This window comes from Erinaceus europaeus, chromosome 12, assembly GCF_950295315.1.
Source record: "Erinaceus europaeus chromosome 12, mEriEur2.1, whole genome shotgun sequence".
Lineage (NCBI taxonomy): Eukaryota > Metazoa > Chordata > Mammalia > Eulipotyphla > Erinaceidae > Erinaceus > Erinaceus europaeus.
Genome location: NC_080173.1, coordinates 38,690,556 through 38,707,064, shown reverse-complemented (window position 1 = coordinate 38,707,064; position 16,509 = coordinate 38,690,556). Strand labels below are relative to the sequence as shown.

The following is a 16,509-nucleotide window of genomic DNA, read 5'->3' as shown; positions in this document are numbered from 1 at the left end:
GTCCAATCTCTAGCGTATGTGAATATGCCAAAGTGATGCTCTGGAGAAAAAAAAATACACATACTCACATACACACATACATATATATCTCCTGGGGTTGGGAACTAGTTTCCCCAGTAAAGTGTACACTTTACCATTTGCAAGGACCACGGTTCAAGCCATAGACCCTCACATTGGGGCACCTGAAGACGGGGAGCTTCAAAGCAGTAGAGCGGAGCTGTGATGTCTCTCTCTCTCACCCTTTTCAGCAAAAATAAAATAATCTTCCAGGAGTGGTGGAATCATGCATGCATAAAGCCTCAGCAAAGTTCTAGTAGAAAAATTAAAACTTCAACATTATTTATTTTGGTGTGGTCAGCTTCTATTACACTATCGCTGATGTGTCATGAAGGGAATGCAAATTTATTTGTTTGTTTATTTCCTTATTTATTTTTGCCACCAGGATTACTGCTGGGGCTCAGTGCCTGCACCGCACAGTACCTCCCTACCACTTGTGATGGTTCCTCTTTGCAGATGCTCCTATGTGGTGGCCTGGGGCTCTAACCCAGGTCATCGCACAAGATGACATGTGTACTATACAGGGTGCGTCACCTGCTGCCCCCTGAGTTCTAACCATTTTTTTTCTTTTTATTTCTTTCTTTATTTACTGGGGGATTAATGTTTTATAGTTAACTGTAAACACAATAGTTTGTACATGCTCAATATTTCCACATAACAGTACAACCCCCACTAGGTCCTCTGTCATCCTTTTCCAGGACTTGTACTCTCCCCATCCACCCACCCCAGAGTCTTTTACTTTGGGGCAATACACCAACTCCAGTTCAGGTTCTACTTGAGTTTTCTCTTCTGATCTTGTTTTTCAATTTCTGCCTGTAAGTGAGATCATCCCATATTCATCCTTCTTTTTCTGACTTATTTCACTTAACATGATTCCTTCAAGCTCCATCCAAGATGGGCTGAAAACAGTGAAATCACCATTTTTAATAGTTGACCACACTTATTTTGGGTAGAGACAGAAATTAAGAGGGAAGTGGGAAATAGGGAGAGAGAAGGATGGAGAAATAGTATAATAGAGACACATGAAAAAATGCTCCAATTCTCTGATTGTTAGAGAAATGCAAATTAAGACAACAATGAGATACCACTTCACTCCTGTGAGAATGTCATACATCAGAAAAGGTAGCAGCAGCAAATGCTGGAGAGGGTGTGGGGTCAAAGGAACCCTCCTACACTGCTGGTCATGTCAATTGGTCCAACCTCTGTGGAGAACAGTCTGGAGAACTCTCAGAAGGCTAGAAGTAGACCTACCCTATGACCCTGCAAGTTCTCTCCTGGGGATATATCCTAAGGAACCCAACACACCCATCCAAAAAGATTTGTGTATACCTATGTTCATAGCAGCACAATTTGTAATAGCCAAAACCTAGAAGCAACCCAGGTGTCCAATAACAGATGAGTGGCTGAGCAAGTTGTGGTATATATACACAATGGAATACTACTCAACTATTAAAAATGGTGATTTCACTGTTTTCAGCCCATCTCTAGGAATGGACACTACTTAATGCTCAAAGGATCAGTCAATCAAGAGGACTTAACAATTATTAACATCTATGTACCCAATGAGAAGCCATCTAAATACATCAAATGTCTACTGAAAGAGCTACAGCAATATATTAACAGCAACACAGTCATAGTAGGGGACTTCAACACCCCACTCTCTCAACTTGAAAGATCATCCAGGCAGAAAATCAACAAAGACATAAGGGAGCTAAATGAAGAGATAGATAAACTAGAACTATTGGACATTTTCAGAGTCATTTATCCCAAGAAACTGGAATACACATTTTACTCAAATCCACATGGGTCATTCTCAAGCACAGACCATATGTTAGGCCACAAAGACAGCATCAGCAAACTCAAGAGCATTGAAATCATCCCAAGCATCTTCTCAGGCCACAGTGGAATGAAACTAACACTTAACAATCAACAAAAGATTAGTAATAGTCCCAAAATGTGGAAGCTCAACAGTGCACTTCTTAACAACTTCTAGGTCAAAGAAGAAATAAAGGAAGAAATCAAAATGTTTTGAGAGTTCAATGAAAATGAAGACACAAGCTATCCAAATATTAGGGACATAGCTAAGGCAGTGCTGAGAGGGAAGTTCATAGCCATACAAGCACACATTAGGAAACAAGAAAAAGCACAAATAAACAGCCTGATTGCACATCTTAAAGACCTAGAAGAAGAAGAACAAAGGAACCCTACAGCAACCAGAAGGATAGATATCACTAAAGTTAGGGCAGAAGTCATTGAAAATAAGAAAACCATACAAAAGATCAATGAAAGTAAATGTTAGTTCTTCGAAAGAGTGAACAAAATCAGCTAACCTACAGCCAGACTCACAAAACAAAAAAAGGAGAAGACCCAAATAAATCAGATACTAAATGAAAGAGGAGATATCACAGCAGACACCGCAGAAATTCAACATATCATGCGAGGCTTCTATGAACAACTATATGCCACCAAGCCAGAGAACCTGGAAGAAATGGATGATTTTCTAGATACCTACCAACTTCCAAAACTAAATCAAGAGGAAGTGGATAACATGAACAGGCCCATCACAGCTAATGAAATTGAAACAATTATCAAAAATCTTCCCAAAAATAAAAGTCCTGGACCAGATGGTTTTACAAATGAATTCTACAAAACCTTCAAAGAAGAACTAATACCTCTACTTTAAAAAGTCTTCCAGAAGATTGAAGACACTGGAGTATTCCCTGCCAGCTTCTATGAAGCCAATATCACTCTGATACCAAAAGCAGACAGGGACACAACCAAAAAAGAAAACTACAGACCAATATCTCTGATGAACATAGATGCGAAAATTCTGAACAAAATTCTAGCCAACCGGATACAGCAGTATATTAAAAAGATTGTTCATCAAGACAACGTGGGGTTTATCCCAGTTATGCAAGGTTGGTTTAATATATGTAAATGAATCAATGTGATCCACCACATCAACAAAAACAAGACCAAAAACCACATGGTCATATCAATAGATGCAGAGAAAGCCTTTGACAAAATCCAACATCCCCTGGAAATCGGGCGGTAGCACAGCAGGTGAAGCACACGTGGCGCAAAGTGCAAGGACCGGCATAAGGATCCTGGTTCGAGCCCCCGGCTCCCCACCTGCAGGGGAGTCGCTTCACAGGCAGGTCTGTAGGGGTCTGTCTTTCTCTCCCCCTCTCTGTCTTCCCCTCCTGTCTCCATTTCTCTCTGTCCTATCCAACAATGATGACATCAGTAATAACTACAACAATAACAACAAAATGGAATAAATAAATAAATTTAAAAATCCAACATCCCTTTATGATCAAAACACTACAAAAAATGGGAATAGATGGAAAATTCCTGAAGATAGTGGAGTCTATATATAGCAAACCTACAGCCAACATCATACTCAATGGTGAAAAACTGGAAGCTTTTGCACTCAGATCAGGTACTAGACAGGGCTGCCCACTATCACCATTACTATTCAACATAGTGTTGGAAGTTCTTGCCATAGCAATCAGGCAGGAGCAAGGAATTAAAGGCATAGAGATTGGAAGAGAAGAAATCAAACTCTCCTTATTTGCAGATGACATGCTAGTATACACAGAAAAACCTAAGGATTCCAGCAAGAAGCTTTTGGAAATCATCAGGAAATACAGTAAGGTGTCAGGCTACAAAATTAACATTCAAGAATCAGTGGCATTCCTCTATGCAAACACTAAGTTAGAAGAAATTGAAATCCAGAAATCAATTCCTTTTACTATAGCAACAAAAACAATAAAATATCTAGGAGTAAATCTAACCAAAGAAGTGAAAGACTTGTATACTGAAAATTATGAGTCACTACTCAAGGAAATTGAAAAAGACACGAAGAAGTGGAAAGATATTCCATGTTCATGGGTTGGAAGAATTAACATCATCAAAATGAATATACTACCCAGAGCCATCTACAAATTTCCCCATCAAGATCCCAAGCACATTTTTTAGGAGAAGAGAACAAATGCTACAAATGTTTATCTGGAACCAGAAAAGACCTAGAATTGCCAAAACAATCTTGAGAAAAAAGAACAGAACTGGAGGCATCACACTCCCAGATCTCAAACTGTATTATAGGGCCATTGACATCAAAACTGCTTGGTACTGGAACATAAATAGACATACTGACCAGTGGAATAGAATTGAGAACCCAGAAGTGATCCCCCACACCTATGGACATCTAATCTTTGACAAAGGTGCCCAGACTATTAAATGGGGAAAGCAGAGTCTCTTCAACAAATGGTGTTGGAAACAATGGGTTGAAACATGCAGAAGAATGAAACTGAACCACTGTATTTCACCAAATACAAAAGTAAATTCCAAGTGGATCAAGGACTTGGATGTTAGACCACAAACTATCAGATACTTAGAGGAAAATATTGGCAAAGCTATTTTCTGCATAAATTTTAAAGACATCTTCAATGAAACGAATCCAATTACAAAGAAGACTAAGGCAAGTACAAATCTATGGGACTACATCAAATTAAAAAGCTTCTGCACAGCAAGAGAAACCACTACCCAAACCAAGAGACCCCTCACAGAATGGGAGAAGATCTTTACATGCCATACCTCAGACAAGAGTTTAATAACCGGGAGTTGGGCTGTAGCGCAGCGGGTTAAGCGCAGGTGGCGCAAAGCACAAGGACTGGCATAAGGATACTGGTTCGAATCCCGGCTCCCCACCTGCAGGGGAGTCGCTTCACAGGCAGTGAAGCAGGTCTGCAGGTGTCTATCTTTCTCTCCCCTTTTCTGTCTTCCCCTCCTCTCTCCATTTCTCTCTGTCCTATCAAACAACGACGACAACAACAATAATAACTACAACAATAAAACAAGTGCAATAAGAGGGAATAAATAAGTAAAATAAAGTAAAATAAAAAAAGTTTAATAACCAACATATATAAAGAGCTTGCCAAAATCAACAACAAGACAATAACCCCATCCAAAAATGGGGGAAGACGTGGACAGAATATTCACCACAGGAGAGATCCAAAAGGTCAAGAAACACAAGAAAAAATGCTCCAAGTCTCTGTCAGAGAAATGCAAATAAAGACAACAATGAGATACCACTTCACTCCTGTGAGAATGTCATACATCAGAAAAGGTAACAGCAGCAAAGGTAACCAGCGAGAGAGTGTGGGGTCAAAGGAACCCTCCAACACTGCTGGTGGGAATGTCAATTGGTCCAGCCTCTGTGTAGAACAGTCTGGAGAACTCTCAGAAAGCTAGAAATGGACCTACCCTATGATCCTGCAAGTTCTCTCCTGGGGATATATCCTAAGGAACCCACCACATCCATCCAAAAAGATCTGTGTACACATATGTTCATAGCAGCACAGTTTGTAATAGCCAAAACCTACAAGCAGCCCAGATGTCCCACAACAATTGAGTGGCTGAGCAAGCTGTGGTATATATGCACAATGGAATACTACTCAGCTGTAAAAAATGGTGACTTCACCATTTTCAGCCGATCTTGGATGGACCTTGAAAAATTCATGTTAAGTGAAATAAGTCAGAAACAGAAGGATGAATATGGGATGATCTCACTCTCAGGCAGAAGTTGAAAAACAAGATCAGAAAAAAAAAAAAAACTCAAGTAGAACATGAACTGGAATTGGCGTATTGCACCAAATAAAAGATTCTGGGGTGGGTGGGTAGGGAGAATACAGATCCAAGAAGGATGACAGAGGACCTAGTTGGGGTTGTATCGTTATGTGGGATACTGGGGAATGTTATGCATGTACAAACTATTATATTTACGGTTGAATGTAAAACATTAATTCCCCAATAAAAAAATAAAAATAAATAAACCGAGACACCACAAATGGAATGAATGGATGGAGATCCTTAGTCACAATGAACAACTTCCATGTGACAACAGACACTGTAAAAAATAAAGTAAAAAGATTGAAAAGAGACATGTGGGGGCCTGGAAGGTGACACAACAGGGAGAGCAGAGAATTTGAGTGCATGAGACTCTGGTTCAGTCTCCAGGACCACATGGGATCACCAGGGATAACACCAAGTGTATAAAGGGATAGAACTTCAGGGGTGGTGGAACAATGCTTTTGTCTGTCTCTCAAAAATATATACTACACATAAGGACCTGGTCTCCACCTACAGGAGGGGAGATTTTACAAGTGGTGGACCAATAGTGCAGGTATCTCTTTCTGTCTCTGTTTTCCTCTCACCCTCTCTGTCTCTGTCTCACCCTCCATCTAGAAAAATAAGGCTGTTACAATGGCTCCTTTGGGTAGTTCCTGCTTTGCTGTGTTGAGACTGAGACTGAGTCACTGCCCATCACAGTGAAGGAAACTTCAGTGCTGTGGTCTGTCTGTGCCTGCCTTCTCTTTTAAAAAAGAAAGAAAGCAATTTAAAAAGATGGCCACCAGGAGCAGTAGAGTGACACAGGCCCAGAATCCCCAGCGATAGCCTTGCTGGAAAAAATAAAACAAAAACTAGGTCTGGTGGGTGGCTCAGAATATCACCCAGGTTGGTCAGGAGGTAGCACAGCGGGTTAAGCACACATGGCACGAAGTGCAAGGACCAGCGCAAGGATCCGGGTTCTAGCCCCTGACTACCATCCTGGCATGAGACCCTCCTCCACATCACACTGGGAGAAAAAGCAGACAACCAATATTTTCCAAGCGTAGCATGGAAATTTTTTATGTAGTGAAACTCATTACATAATAATTGACCTATGAAGAGCTCCTAAAATAGATAAGACAAACAATCCAGTCAAAATACAGATTTCACAGGAAATTCTTAGGAAGAAAAAGCAAAATATTGGTAAAATAAGGATAAACTTGGGAGTTGGGCAGTAGCGCAGCGGCTTACGTCCCCGTGGCGCCAAGCGCAAGGACCGCGTAAGGATCCCAGTTCAAGCCCCCAGCTCCCCACCTGCAGGGGAGTCGCCTCACAGGCAATGAAGCAAGTCTACAGCTATCTTTCTCTCACCCTCTCTTTCTTCCCCTCCTCTCTCCATTTCTCTCTGTCCTACCCAACAATAATGACAACAATAATAACCACCACAACAATAAAAACAAGGGCAACAAAAGGGAAAATAAACAAAATTTTTAAAAAGGTTTAAAAAAAAAAGGATAAACTTGACCTCACTAGCAAGTAAATAGATGTAGAATACAGTTGGAAGAAATTCTGGGAAAATATTGATATATTGGTTTTGGCAAAATCATGCAACAGTTATGTTCATATACTTTTGGTGAAAGATAAGTGAATAATATCTCCTGGAAGAGGGATTTGGTAATCTTAATATGTTCATATTAATATATATAACCATATAAAACAAAATGTTGGGGCCGTGTGGTGGCGCACCTGGTTTCGTGCACATATTACAATGTACAAGGACCTAGGTTCAAGCCTCCAGCCCCCACCTGCAGGGGTGGTGCACCTGGTTGAGTGCCCATGTTACAATGTACAAGGTTCAAGCCCCCAGCCCCCACCTGCAGGGGGAAAGCTTTGCAAATGGTGAAGCAGTGCTGCAGGTATCTCTCTGTCTCCCTTTCTATTTTCCCCCTTCCTTCTTGATTTCTGGCTGTCTCTATCAAATAAATAAAGATTAAAAAATTAAAAATGTTATCTGGCACATGAAACAAAAAATATCAAATATTTAAATCTTTTGATACAGAGTTCCAATTTCCAGAAACTTATACCACTGAAGGACTCATGTATGTTCAGAAAGAGCTATGTGACAGCAAAACTACCTACAATAAATAAGGAATTTTTGTGAGCAGAAAAGTGGTTAGAAAAAAAAAGAAATCGGGGAGTTGGTCTATAGCGCAGCAGGTTAAGCATATGTGGCACAAAGCACAGGACTGACGTCAGGATCCTGGTTCAAGGCCCAGACTCCCCACCTGCAGGGGAGTCATTTCACAAGCAGTGAAGCAGGTCTGCAGGTGTCTATCTTTCTCTCTCCCTCTCTGTCTTCCCCTCCTCTCTCCATTTCTCTCTGTCCAATCCAACATCATCATCAACAACAAAAATAAAGCAACAAGGGCAACAAAAGGTTTTATATATATCAGGCCAGGCAGTGGTGCACCTGGCTAAGCACACACATTACAGTGCACAAGAACACAGGTTTGAGCCCCCAGTCCCCACCTGCAGGGGGAAAGCTTCACGAGTGATGAAGCAGGGCTGCAGGTGTATCTCTCTCTGTCTCTCTCTCTCTCTCTCTCTTATCATGCCCCTCTCAATTTCTCTGTCTCTATACAATAATAAATAAATAATTTTTAAAAAAGAAAATATAAATATAGGAGAAAAAAATCATGGTGTGTGTCCAATACAAAGACAAACTAGAGGGAGTCGGGTGGTAGTGCATCAAGTTAAGCGCATGTGGCACAAAGCGCAAGGACCATCGTAAGGATCCCGTTGGAGCCCCCGGCTCCCCACCTGCAGGGGAGTCGCTTCACAGGCGGTGAAGCAGGTCTGCAGGTGTCTATCTTTCTCTCACCTTCTCTGTCTTCCCCTCTTCTCTCCATTTCTTTCTGTCCTATCTAACAATGACGACAACAATAACTACAACAACAATAAAAAGTTAACAAGGGCAACAAAAGGGAAAATAAATAAATAAACAAAAAAAAACGAAAACAAAGACAAGCTAGAGATGTTTAAAACAAAACAAAAACGGGTTGGGCAGCAGGTTAAGCGTATGCAGCAATAAGCACAAGGACTGACGTAAGGATCTCAGTTCAAGCCCCCAGCTCCCCACCTGCAGGGGGGTTGCTTCACAAGTGGTGAAGCAGGTCTGCAGGTGTCTATCTTTCTCCTCCTCCCTCTGTCTTCCCCTCCTCTCTCCATTTCTTTCTGTCCTATACAACAACGATGGCAGTAATAGCAACAATAATAGTAACAAAAACAGTGATAAACAATAAGGGCAACAAAAAGGGAAAAATAGCCTCCAGGAGCAGTGGATTCATAGTGTAGGCACCGAGCCCCAGCAATAACCCTGGAGGCAAAAAAAAGAAAAAAAAGAAAAACCAGTTCCTTGAGGCTGTGTAGTGGTTTCCCCAATAGAGTGTACATGTCATAATGCTTGAGGGCCTGGGTTCAAGCACCTAATCCCCACCTGAAGGGGAGAAACTTCATAAAATGGTGTGGGTCTAATGTGTGTTTGAGCATGGATGGTTGACCCCCCGAAAGCTCATCTATCAGACTCCCCTTGGCATGCTAGCCTTGTGGTTGAGTGAGATGTGGCCAGAGTACATGGGGAATTCCAACCTTCCTATCAGCCTCACTGCATTTCCCCACTCCTCCTCCCTCTGGTAGGCTTCACCTTCCTTATATTTCTATTTTCCCATTCCTGCATCACCATCGATACCTTCTCATTGCCTTGCTCTCTTTTCCCTTATAAGGAAATATTGGTCTCATTGGCCAGCTTGGCCACTTACTCTGCACAGCTACCCTTTTATAAACTGGTAACTGCATCAATAAAACGTCCCATTCTCCGGTACCCTATGGAGGTTCGTGTATCATCCGCTGCCACAGTACACTGGAAGACCCCTTAGCGAACTTGTTCCTGCCTCTGCTAGCCTGAGTTCCACCCTGCCCATGTATCTCCTGGTGGTCAATAGGCCAGACATAGAGGTGGGAGCCGTGCTGGCTTGTTCCCCCAGAAGAACCCCGACAGTGGAGCAGTGTTGCAGATGTTACTCCACTCCCATCTCTCTGTTATCTCTCCAGCTCTAAAAAAGAAAGAGAAAAAGGATGAAAGAAAGAAAGAGAAAAGAAAGGAAAAGTGAAGAGAAGAAAAAAAAGAACAAAAATCACCTGCAGGAATGGTGGAATCATGTAGGCATGGAGCCCCAGCCATAACCGTAGTTGATACAGTAAGTCTGCATAAAAAAAAAAAAAAATGCTCCATTTTTCTAACTTCAGGTCACATACTATCTTTCCCCACATTATGTCATCACTGGACTGGCACCTCTGAGTCCTTAATAGAAGGCATCATATTTGTATAAGTGCAGGAAAAATAAAGAATACTGCTTAAATCTGTGAACCATGAGAAAGGGTGAAGAAGACTCGGGAGAGCACTTTTACTGTCATAAACATTTCTAGGAGTTCAAATGTATACTATTAGCACACTGCATTTCTGAAAGAAATTGTAAATAATAAAGATAATAATAATAGAACCCTATCTAACATACTCATACTGGTTGTGGCCAGCAATTTCATATTTCATCCTGAAGCCCTAGTCAGTTGTCCTTTTTTCATCCTGAGCAACCTTCATTCTTAAGGGGGTGGTCATTATTTTTTCATCTTTCCCAGAACCCAAACTATCACCCAGGTGTGAGGAACAGTAGAGCTGAGGCTGGGTGGAGGCTAGTGTGGGTGCAGACAGCAGATGCTAACATCTTCCTGGGCAGCCAGTGGAGGCTGGAGATTGAGGCAACTTTAGAAGACACTGGACTCTCCACTCCCATTTCAGAGTTAATAAGATGAAAAGAGTGAAAGGCCCCTGTTGCCCAGGAAGAGCTAGTCCTGCCTTGGAGACCAGGTCATAGGATCACTGCCATCATTCTCTTCTGAGAGATTCCATTGAGTGGACTGGACAAGAACGGAGGTTTCCTAAATATCTGTGTCTCTTAGTCACGTTGCAAGCTTTCCTACAAGTCTCAGGAAGGAAGTGACTCACAGCTTAGAGACATTTAGATTTATGAGCAGACAGTTCAGAAACAAGTGTTGTTGATTGGGAATGATCTGATCAAGAGTGCAGACGTTTTTCATCACCTTCCCCCACTCCTTTAAGGTATCGGTAATCAACTTGGGTTTGTCATTTCCCTGCACCTTCAATTTAATAGGCACCATCTTTTCACAGAGCAACCATGTCCAAAACAGGAGGGAAAGTGAACAGTCCAAACCTTACAGTGGGAATCATCTTCCTTATACCCCTATTCACCAGAATTGTTCACATGCCCACCCTTTAGACCAATCACTCTTGAGAAGGAGAGGAATAATTCAGTACAGAGTATTCCCATCATCCTCCAGGGTATGCTTGTGACTGTAGTGCTAGGGTGCTTTTGCAAGCAGGAAGGGGCATTACTGTTAGGAAAGGTACCCTGCACTCCTGACTGAGCAGGCTGAGCACTTGGCCTGAGGTAATGCTCCACAGTTCTCCCAGGAGCAGTGCAGTGACAGCTGTTAATGCAGAATGAATGATTCCACTATGTGATAAAGAGCTGATTAATGGAGTCTGAAATTCCCTTGTGACTCCTACAGTCCTTAGATGAGGCCTTGTGCAAACCACACTGGTAAGAAAGGCCGTTTTCCACCTGAGGCATCTGACATCAGCTGCAGAGACAAGTGCTTTTTGTCAAACAGATGATCCACAGAAATTCTCCAGAGCCAGGGCCACTTGGGTGTACAGCAGAAGCATTTGGTAGGTGGAAAACAGAAGCTTCCTGAAAAAGAGTCCACAGGTAGGAGAGAGTAAAGGTTGCAGGCCTGGGATCCAGGTGGCAATGCTCAGGAGACAGGCTGGGAGTATGGATCGACCTTCCAACGCCCATGTACAGAGGGGAAGCAATTACGGAAGCCGGACGGACCTTCAACCTTCTGCATCCCACAATGATCTTGGGTCCATGCTCCCAGAGGGTTAAGGAATAGGAAAGCTATCAGGGGAGGGGATGGGAATACAGAGGTCTGGTGGTGGGAATTGTGCTTATCCTATTGTTTTGTCAGTGTTTCCTTTTTATAAATAAAAAAATTTTAAAAGGAGGGGAATGGCTGCTTGCAATGATACAGTTTGCTTTTGTAACCACCAAGTTTCAGTAACAACCCAGGTGGTAAATAAATAAATATAATATAAACGACAGAAGACATGTTTAATGTGAAAGCTATCAATGTTGATATAGATATACACAGATATTTATTTATATATAATGTGAACAAAATGTGAAATATTGTAGACAAATCAAAAAAAAAAAAAAGGCAAACTGGGCTGGAGGTGTGCGCTGGGCTTAAACCTGGGAGAATGACCAGAATTCTGCAGTCTTGGGGCCACACAGACAGGACAGAGAAGAGGGAAAGCGGATACCCAGATTCAATTTTTTTTTTTTTGCCTCAAGGGTTATCGCTGGGATTTGGTGCCTGCATTTCAAATCCACTGCTCCTGGAAGCTACATACCAAATATTCAATGAAAAAGACCTTTATCCTGGGGGTGGGGGGGTAAATAGAATAATAGTTATGCAAAAAGACTTTCATGCCTGAGGCTCCAAAGTCCCAGGTTCAGTCCCCTGCCCCTGCCTGCCCCCCCCCCCATAAGCCAGAGCTGAGCTGGGCTCTAGTAAAAACAAACAAAAAAAACTTTATCCAAGAATACTCTTTCCAACTTGGTTACCAGTTTAGTTTGTCAGACAAGCAATAGTTAAAGGAATTCACCAACACCAACCAGTCCTGCAAGAAATATGAAAGGGAGTTATGTAAAAGGAAAATATTAGGGGGCTGGGCAGTAGCGCAGTGGGTTAAGCGCATATGGCACGAAGTGCAAGGACCAGTGCAAGGATCCGGGTTCTAGCCCCTGACTCCCCAACTGCAGGGGAGTCGCTTCACAGGTGGTGAAGCAGGTCTGCAGGTGTCTATCTTTCTCTCCCCCTCTCTGTCTTCCCCTCCTCTCTCCATTTCTCTCTGTCCTATCCAACAACAATGACAGCAATAACAACAGCAATAATCACAACAACAATAATCAACAAGAGCAACAAAAGGGAAAAAGCCTCCAGGAACAGTGGATTTGTAGTGCAGGCACCGAGCCCCAGCAATAGCCCTGGAGGAAAAAAAGATGAAGACAAGCCTTGAGCACTGAACTGCAAAACTGAGGTGTTCAAGGGGGATTAGGGAGGGAGTAGTTTGGAGGGTGTAGGGAGTTCAAGGGTGATGGGATTTCAGTGCATTGGTGGAGGGTGTGACAACCAAAATAGCCACTCGTTTTGAAGAGTTGAGGAATTATACTTCTAAAACACCTGTAGTTGTAAACCAAGGTTACTTACCTCAAATACAAATGAGGAGGGTGAGGGGAGAGGGAGGAGAAAAGGCAGGGGAGGCGCTGACTTGGGACACGGCCTTAGGGCTGATGCTTCTACCAATCCGGATGTGGGGACAAATCCAGAAGGGAAAATGTCAGCATACTATATCAGGTGTGGGTAAGGGTTGGAGAGTCTGGTGTTAAAACCAGAAATTGGTCAGACCTGGCTCAAAGGAGGCAGACTTAGGAGTTAAGGGTGAAAACGTATGTGAAATCTGGAGTCACCCTCAGCTGTTCCCAGATGATCATGAAGGGTAAAGGTGGTCCAAGGAACAGGGAGGGCGTTTCAGGAGAGTGCAGGCAGTGGGAAGGCAGAGCTGGAACCACCTGGGCAGTGAGGGGGAAGGGTGCAAGCCAAGTGCTGGATGGGAGGTGGGGAAGCAGCACCCCTGAATGCCCCTTGTGGCAGGAAGGGGCAGAGCTCAGGTCCAGACACCCGCTGCACCTTCAGGCTCCTCTTCAAGACTTGGAGGGCACCCTCACCCCAGTACTGCCCATGCCACTGGACTACAGGCCTTTCCTAGCAAATTGCATCCAGTGGCCTGTTGTTGAGACACTCCACCCCTAAGCCTTAGGGTGGAGTGTCTGTCTAGGGGGTATGACTCTACCCGAAGCAGGGTTTTAAAAGGAGAGCCTCTACTGAACTGCGGATGGGAATGTAAACTGGTGCAGTCATTATAAACAACAACTTGGAGAATCCTTAAACAAATACAAATGGAAATAACTTATGACCCAGCAATCCCACGCCTAGGCATTTATCCCAAAGATAAAATAACACTGATTCAAAGGGATATATGCACCCCCATGTTCATAGCAGCTTCATTCACAATAGCAAAAACTTGAAAACAACGAAAATGCCCTTTGACAGATGACTGGATAAAAAAGTTATGAGACATATACTCAGCAATAAAGAAAAAAGATGATACTGTGTCCTTTGGGATAAAGTGGGTGGAACTGGAGATAATTATGCTTAAGTGAAGCAAGTTAGAAGTAAAGGACAACTACAGAATGGTTTCACTCATATGCAGAATATAGGGAATTTTGAATATACGAATCTGAAAAAATGTCAGCCTATATCTAAACTGTGGGTGAACTATAGTGGTTATCTGTGAGGGTGGGGGTGGGGACACAGACCTTTGTTGATGGGGATGGTGAGAAAAACAAAAAGGAGATGCAGTAATATTATCCACAATATTCTTCAGTATTGTGTTTTAGTAGTGATTTTTTAAAAAGATTTTATTTATTTATTTATTCCCTTTTGTTGCCCTAGTTGTTTTATTGTTGTCGTTGTTGGATAGGACAGAGAGAAATGGAGGGAGGAGGGGAAGACAGAGTGGGGAGAGAAAGACAGACACCTGCAGACCTCCTTCACCGCCTGTGAAGAGACTCCCCTGCAGGTGGGGAGCTGGGGGCTCCAACCGGGATCTTTACTCTGGTCCTTGCTCTTTGCGCCACGTGCGCTTAACCCGCTGCGCTACCGCCCGACTCCCTAGTAGTGATTTTTGAGACATAAAAATGGTAAGTAAAAGATACACTTGAAAAAATAATTTCAATAACTTTAAAAACTATAATATCAAGATTAGGATTCATGTACTGCCAGTTACAATGTAAATTAATATTATATTGGAAAATGATCTAGTCATACTGTTAAAATGTACTATTAAGTTTCCCGGGAGGTGAAGCAGTGGATAAAGCATCGGACTCTCAAGCATGAGGTCCTGAATTCAATCCCCGGCAGCACATGTGATGTCTGGCTCTTTCTCTCTCCTGCTATGTTTCTCATTAATAAATAAATAAATAAAATCTTTTTAAAAATTTAAAAAGTACTATTAAAATGTGTTTCATTGAAGTAAAGTATATTTTCCATTTATTCAAATATTAATTAAAATGAATGCGACATTTTCTATATATGAAGAGATAGTTCTCTGTACTGAAGATATATAATAATGGCCATGTTAAAATAAGGACCTGTAAGAAAAAAAATAAAGTAAAATAAAAGGGGAAGCCTCCAGGATGGTCCGTCGGGCGGGCGCCCGGGCTATCTCCCGCGGGCTGCTCAGGCCGCCTCCGCTCGGGGGCCTTGGGAGCCGGGCCCGGGGACCAGGCGGGTGGACGCGCTGGCCAATGAGCGCCGCCTCCTGCCCCGCGGCCCCGCCCCGGAGCCCTGGCCCGAGCTCGCCGAGCGGGCGGCGCAGACCGCTGCTGACTCGGGTCGGGGCGCTGCGGCGAGCGCGGCGGGGCCCTAGCGGCTGCCCCGCGCCCCTCCGGGTGGGCGAGTCGCCCCGGCCATGCCGCTGGCGCCTCTGGACGCGCTGTACGTGGCGCTGGAGCTGGCGCTGGCCGCGCTGTCGGTGGCGGGCAACGTGCTGGTGTGCGCGGCGGTAGGCTCGTCGAGCGCGCTGCAGACGCCCACCAACTACTTCCTGGTGTCTTTGGCCGCGGCCGACGTGGCCGTGGGGCTGTTCGCCATCCCCTTCGCCGTGGCCATCAGTCTGGGCCTGTGCACCGACTTCTACAGCTGCCTGTTCCTCGCCTGCTTCGTGCTGGTGCTCACTCAGAGCTCCATCTTCAGCCTTCTGGCCGTGGCCGTCGACAGGTACCTGGCCATCCGCGTGCCGCTCAGGTGAGACCCGCGCCGCCCCCGCACACCACGCCTCGCCCCAGTCTGCAGGAGCCGGCGGCCCCCCAATCTGCACCCTCCGAGAGGCAAACCCCAGGGCTCCGTTGCTCTAGAGACGGTGCAGTGGGCTGAGCACCGGCCTCGCAAGTCAGCAAACCCCGGCGGTCCTGGGAGAGGCTTCTTGGAACTTCTGGGGAAAGCCAGCATCCCACTTGGCGGGTGATAACCCCCCGTCTGCATCCCCAAACCTCAAAACACACCGGCCTCAGTCTCCCACTGTCCACCCCGTGCCCGGTCGGAGGAGGTTGGGGATCCAGAGCGTCTGGAGGCCCCGGGAGGGTCAGCGGCAACGTGGACGCTGGAACCTGGTAGCTGCTGGCCTGTGCAGCATGAGGGCCGGGCCTCCCTGGGAGAAGGGGCCATTCAACTTTGGGGAACGTGTTTCCCTTTGTCCCTGTGTGCTCCCCAGCGGCTTGTGTCACTGCTGAGCCCTCTTCCCAAGTGGGGAAGTACGCACCTGTTTGTGGGGTGGGGCCCCTTGGAGTGCATGCCTTTGCCAAGCTCTAGCCCAGCCCGCAGGGAAGTGGCAACAAAATTCCATCCAATTCTGGACAACTCACAGGTCTGTGTGCTTCAGCAAGGGAGCCCCAGTAGGTGACAGATTCAAAGCTGAGAGCAGGAGCTTGGAGCTTATTTAAAGTAAAGAATACCCAGCGGTGTTTCTTGGCCCCTTTGGTATTTGTGACTTTGGTATTTATGACTTGTATGAGC

The 16,509-nt window shown here is 44.3% G+C and overlaps 2 protein-coding genes across 2 annotated transcripts in view; both read left to right on the top strand.

Moving 5' to 3' along the window:
• The window catches only part of SPECC1 (sperm antigen with calponin homology and coiled-coil domains 1), a 340,972-nt gene that overhangs the window by 292,623 nt on the left and 31,840 nt on the right, over positions 1-16,509 (top strand). The gene's annotated exons all lie outside the window — the stretch shown is intronic.
• ADORA2B (adenosine A2b receptor) overlaps positions 14,938-16,509 on the top strand; it is a 34,243-nt gene continuing 32,671 nt past the window's right edge. The window contains 1 exon segment of the mRNA XM_007526169.3: positions 14,938-15,741. Coding sequence (XP_007526231.2) covers positions 15,407-15,741 — 335 coding nt within the window. The 5' untranslated portion in view covers positions 14,938-15,406.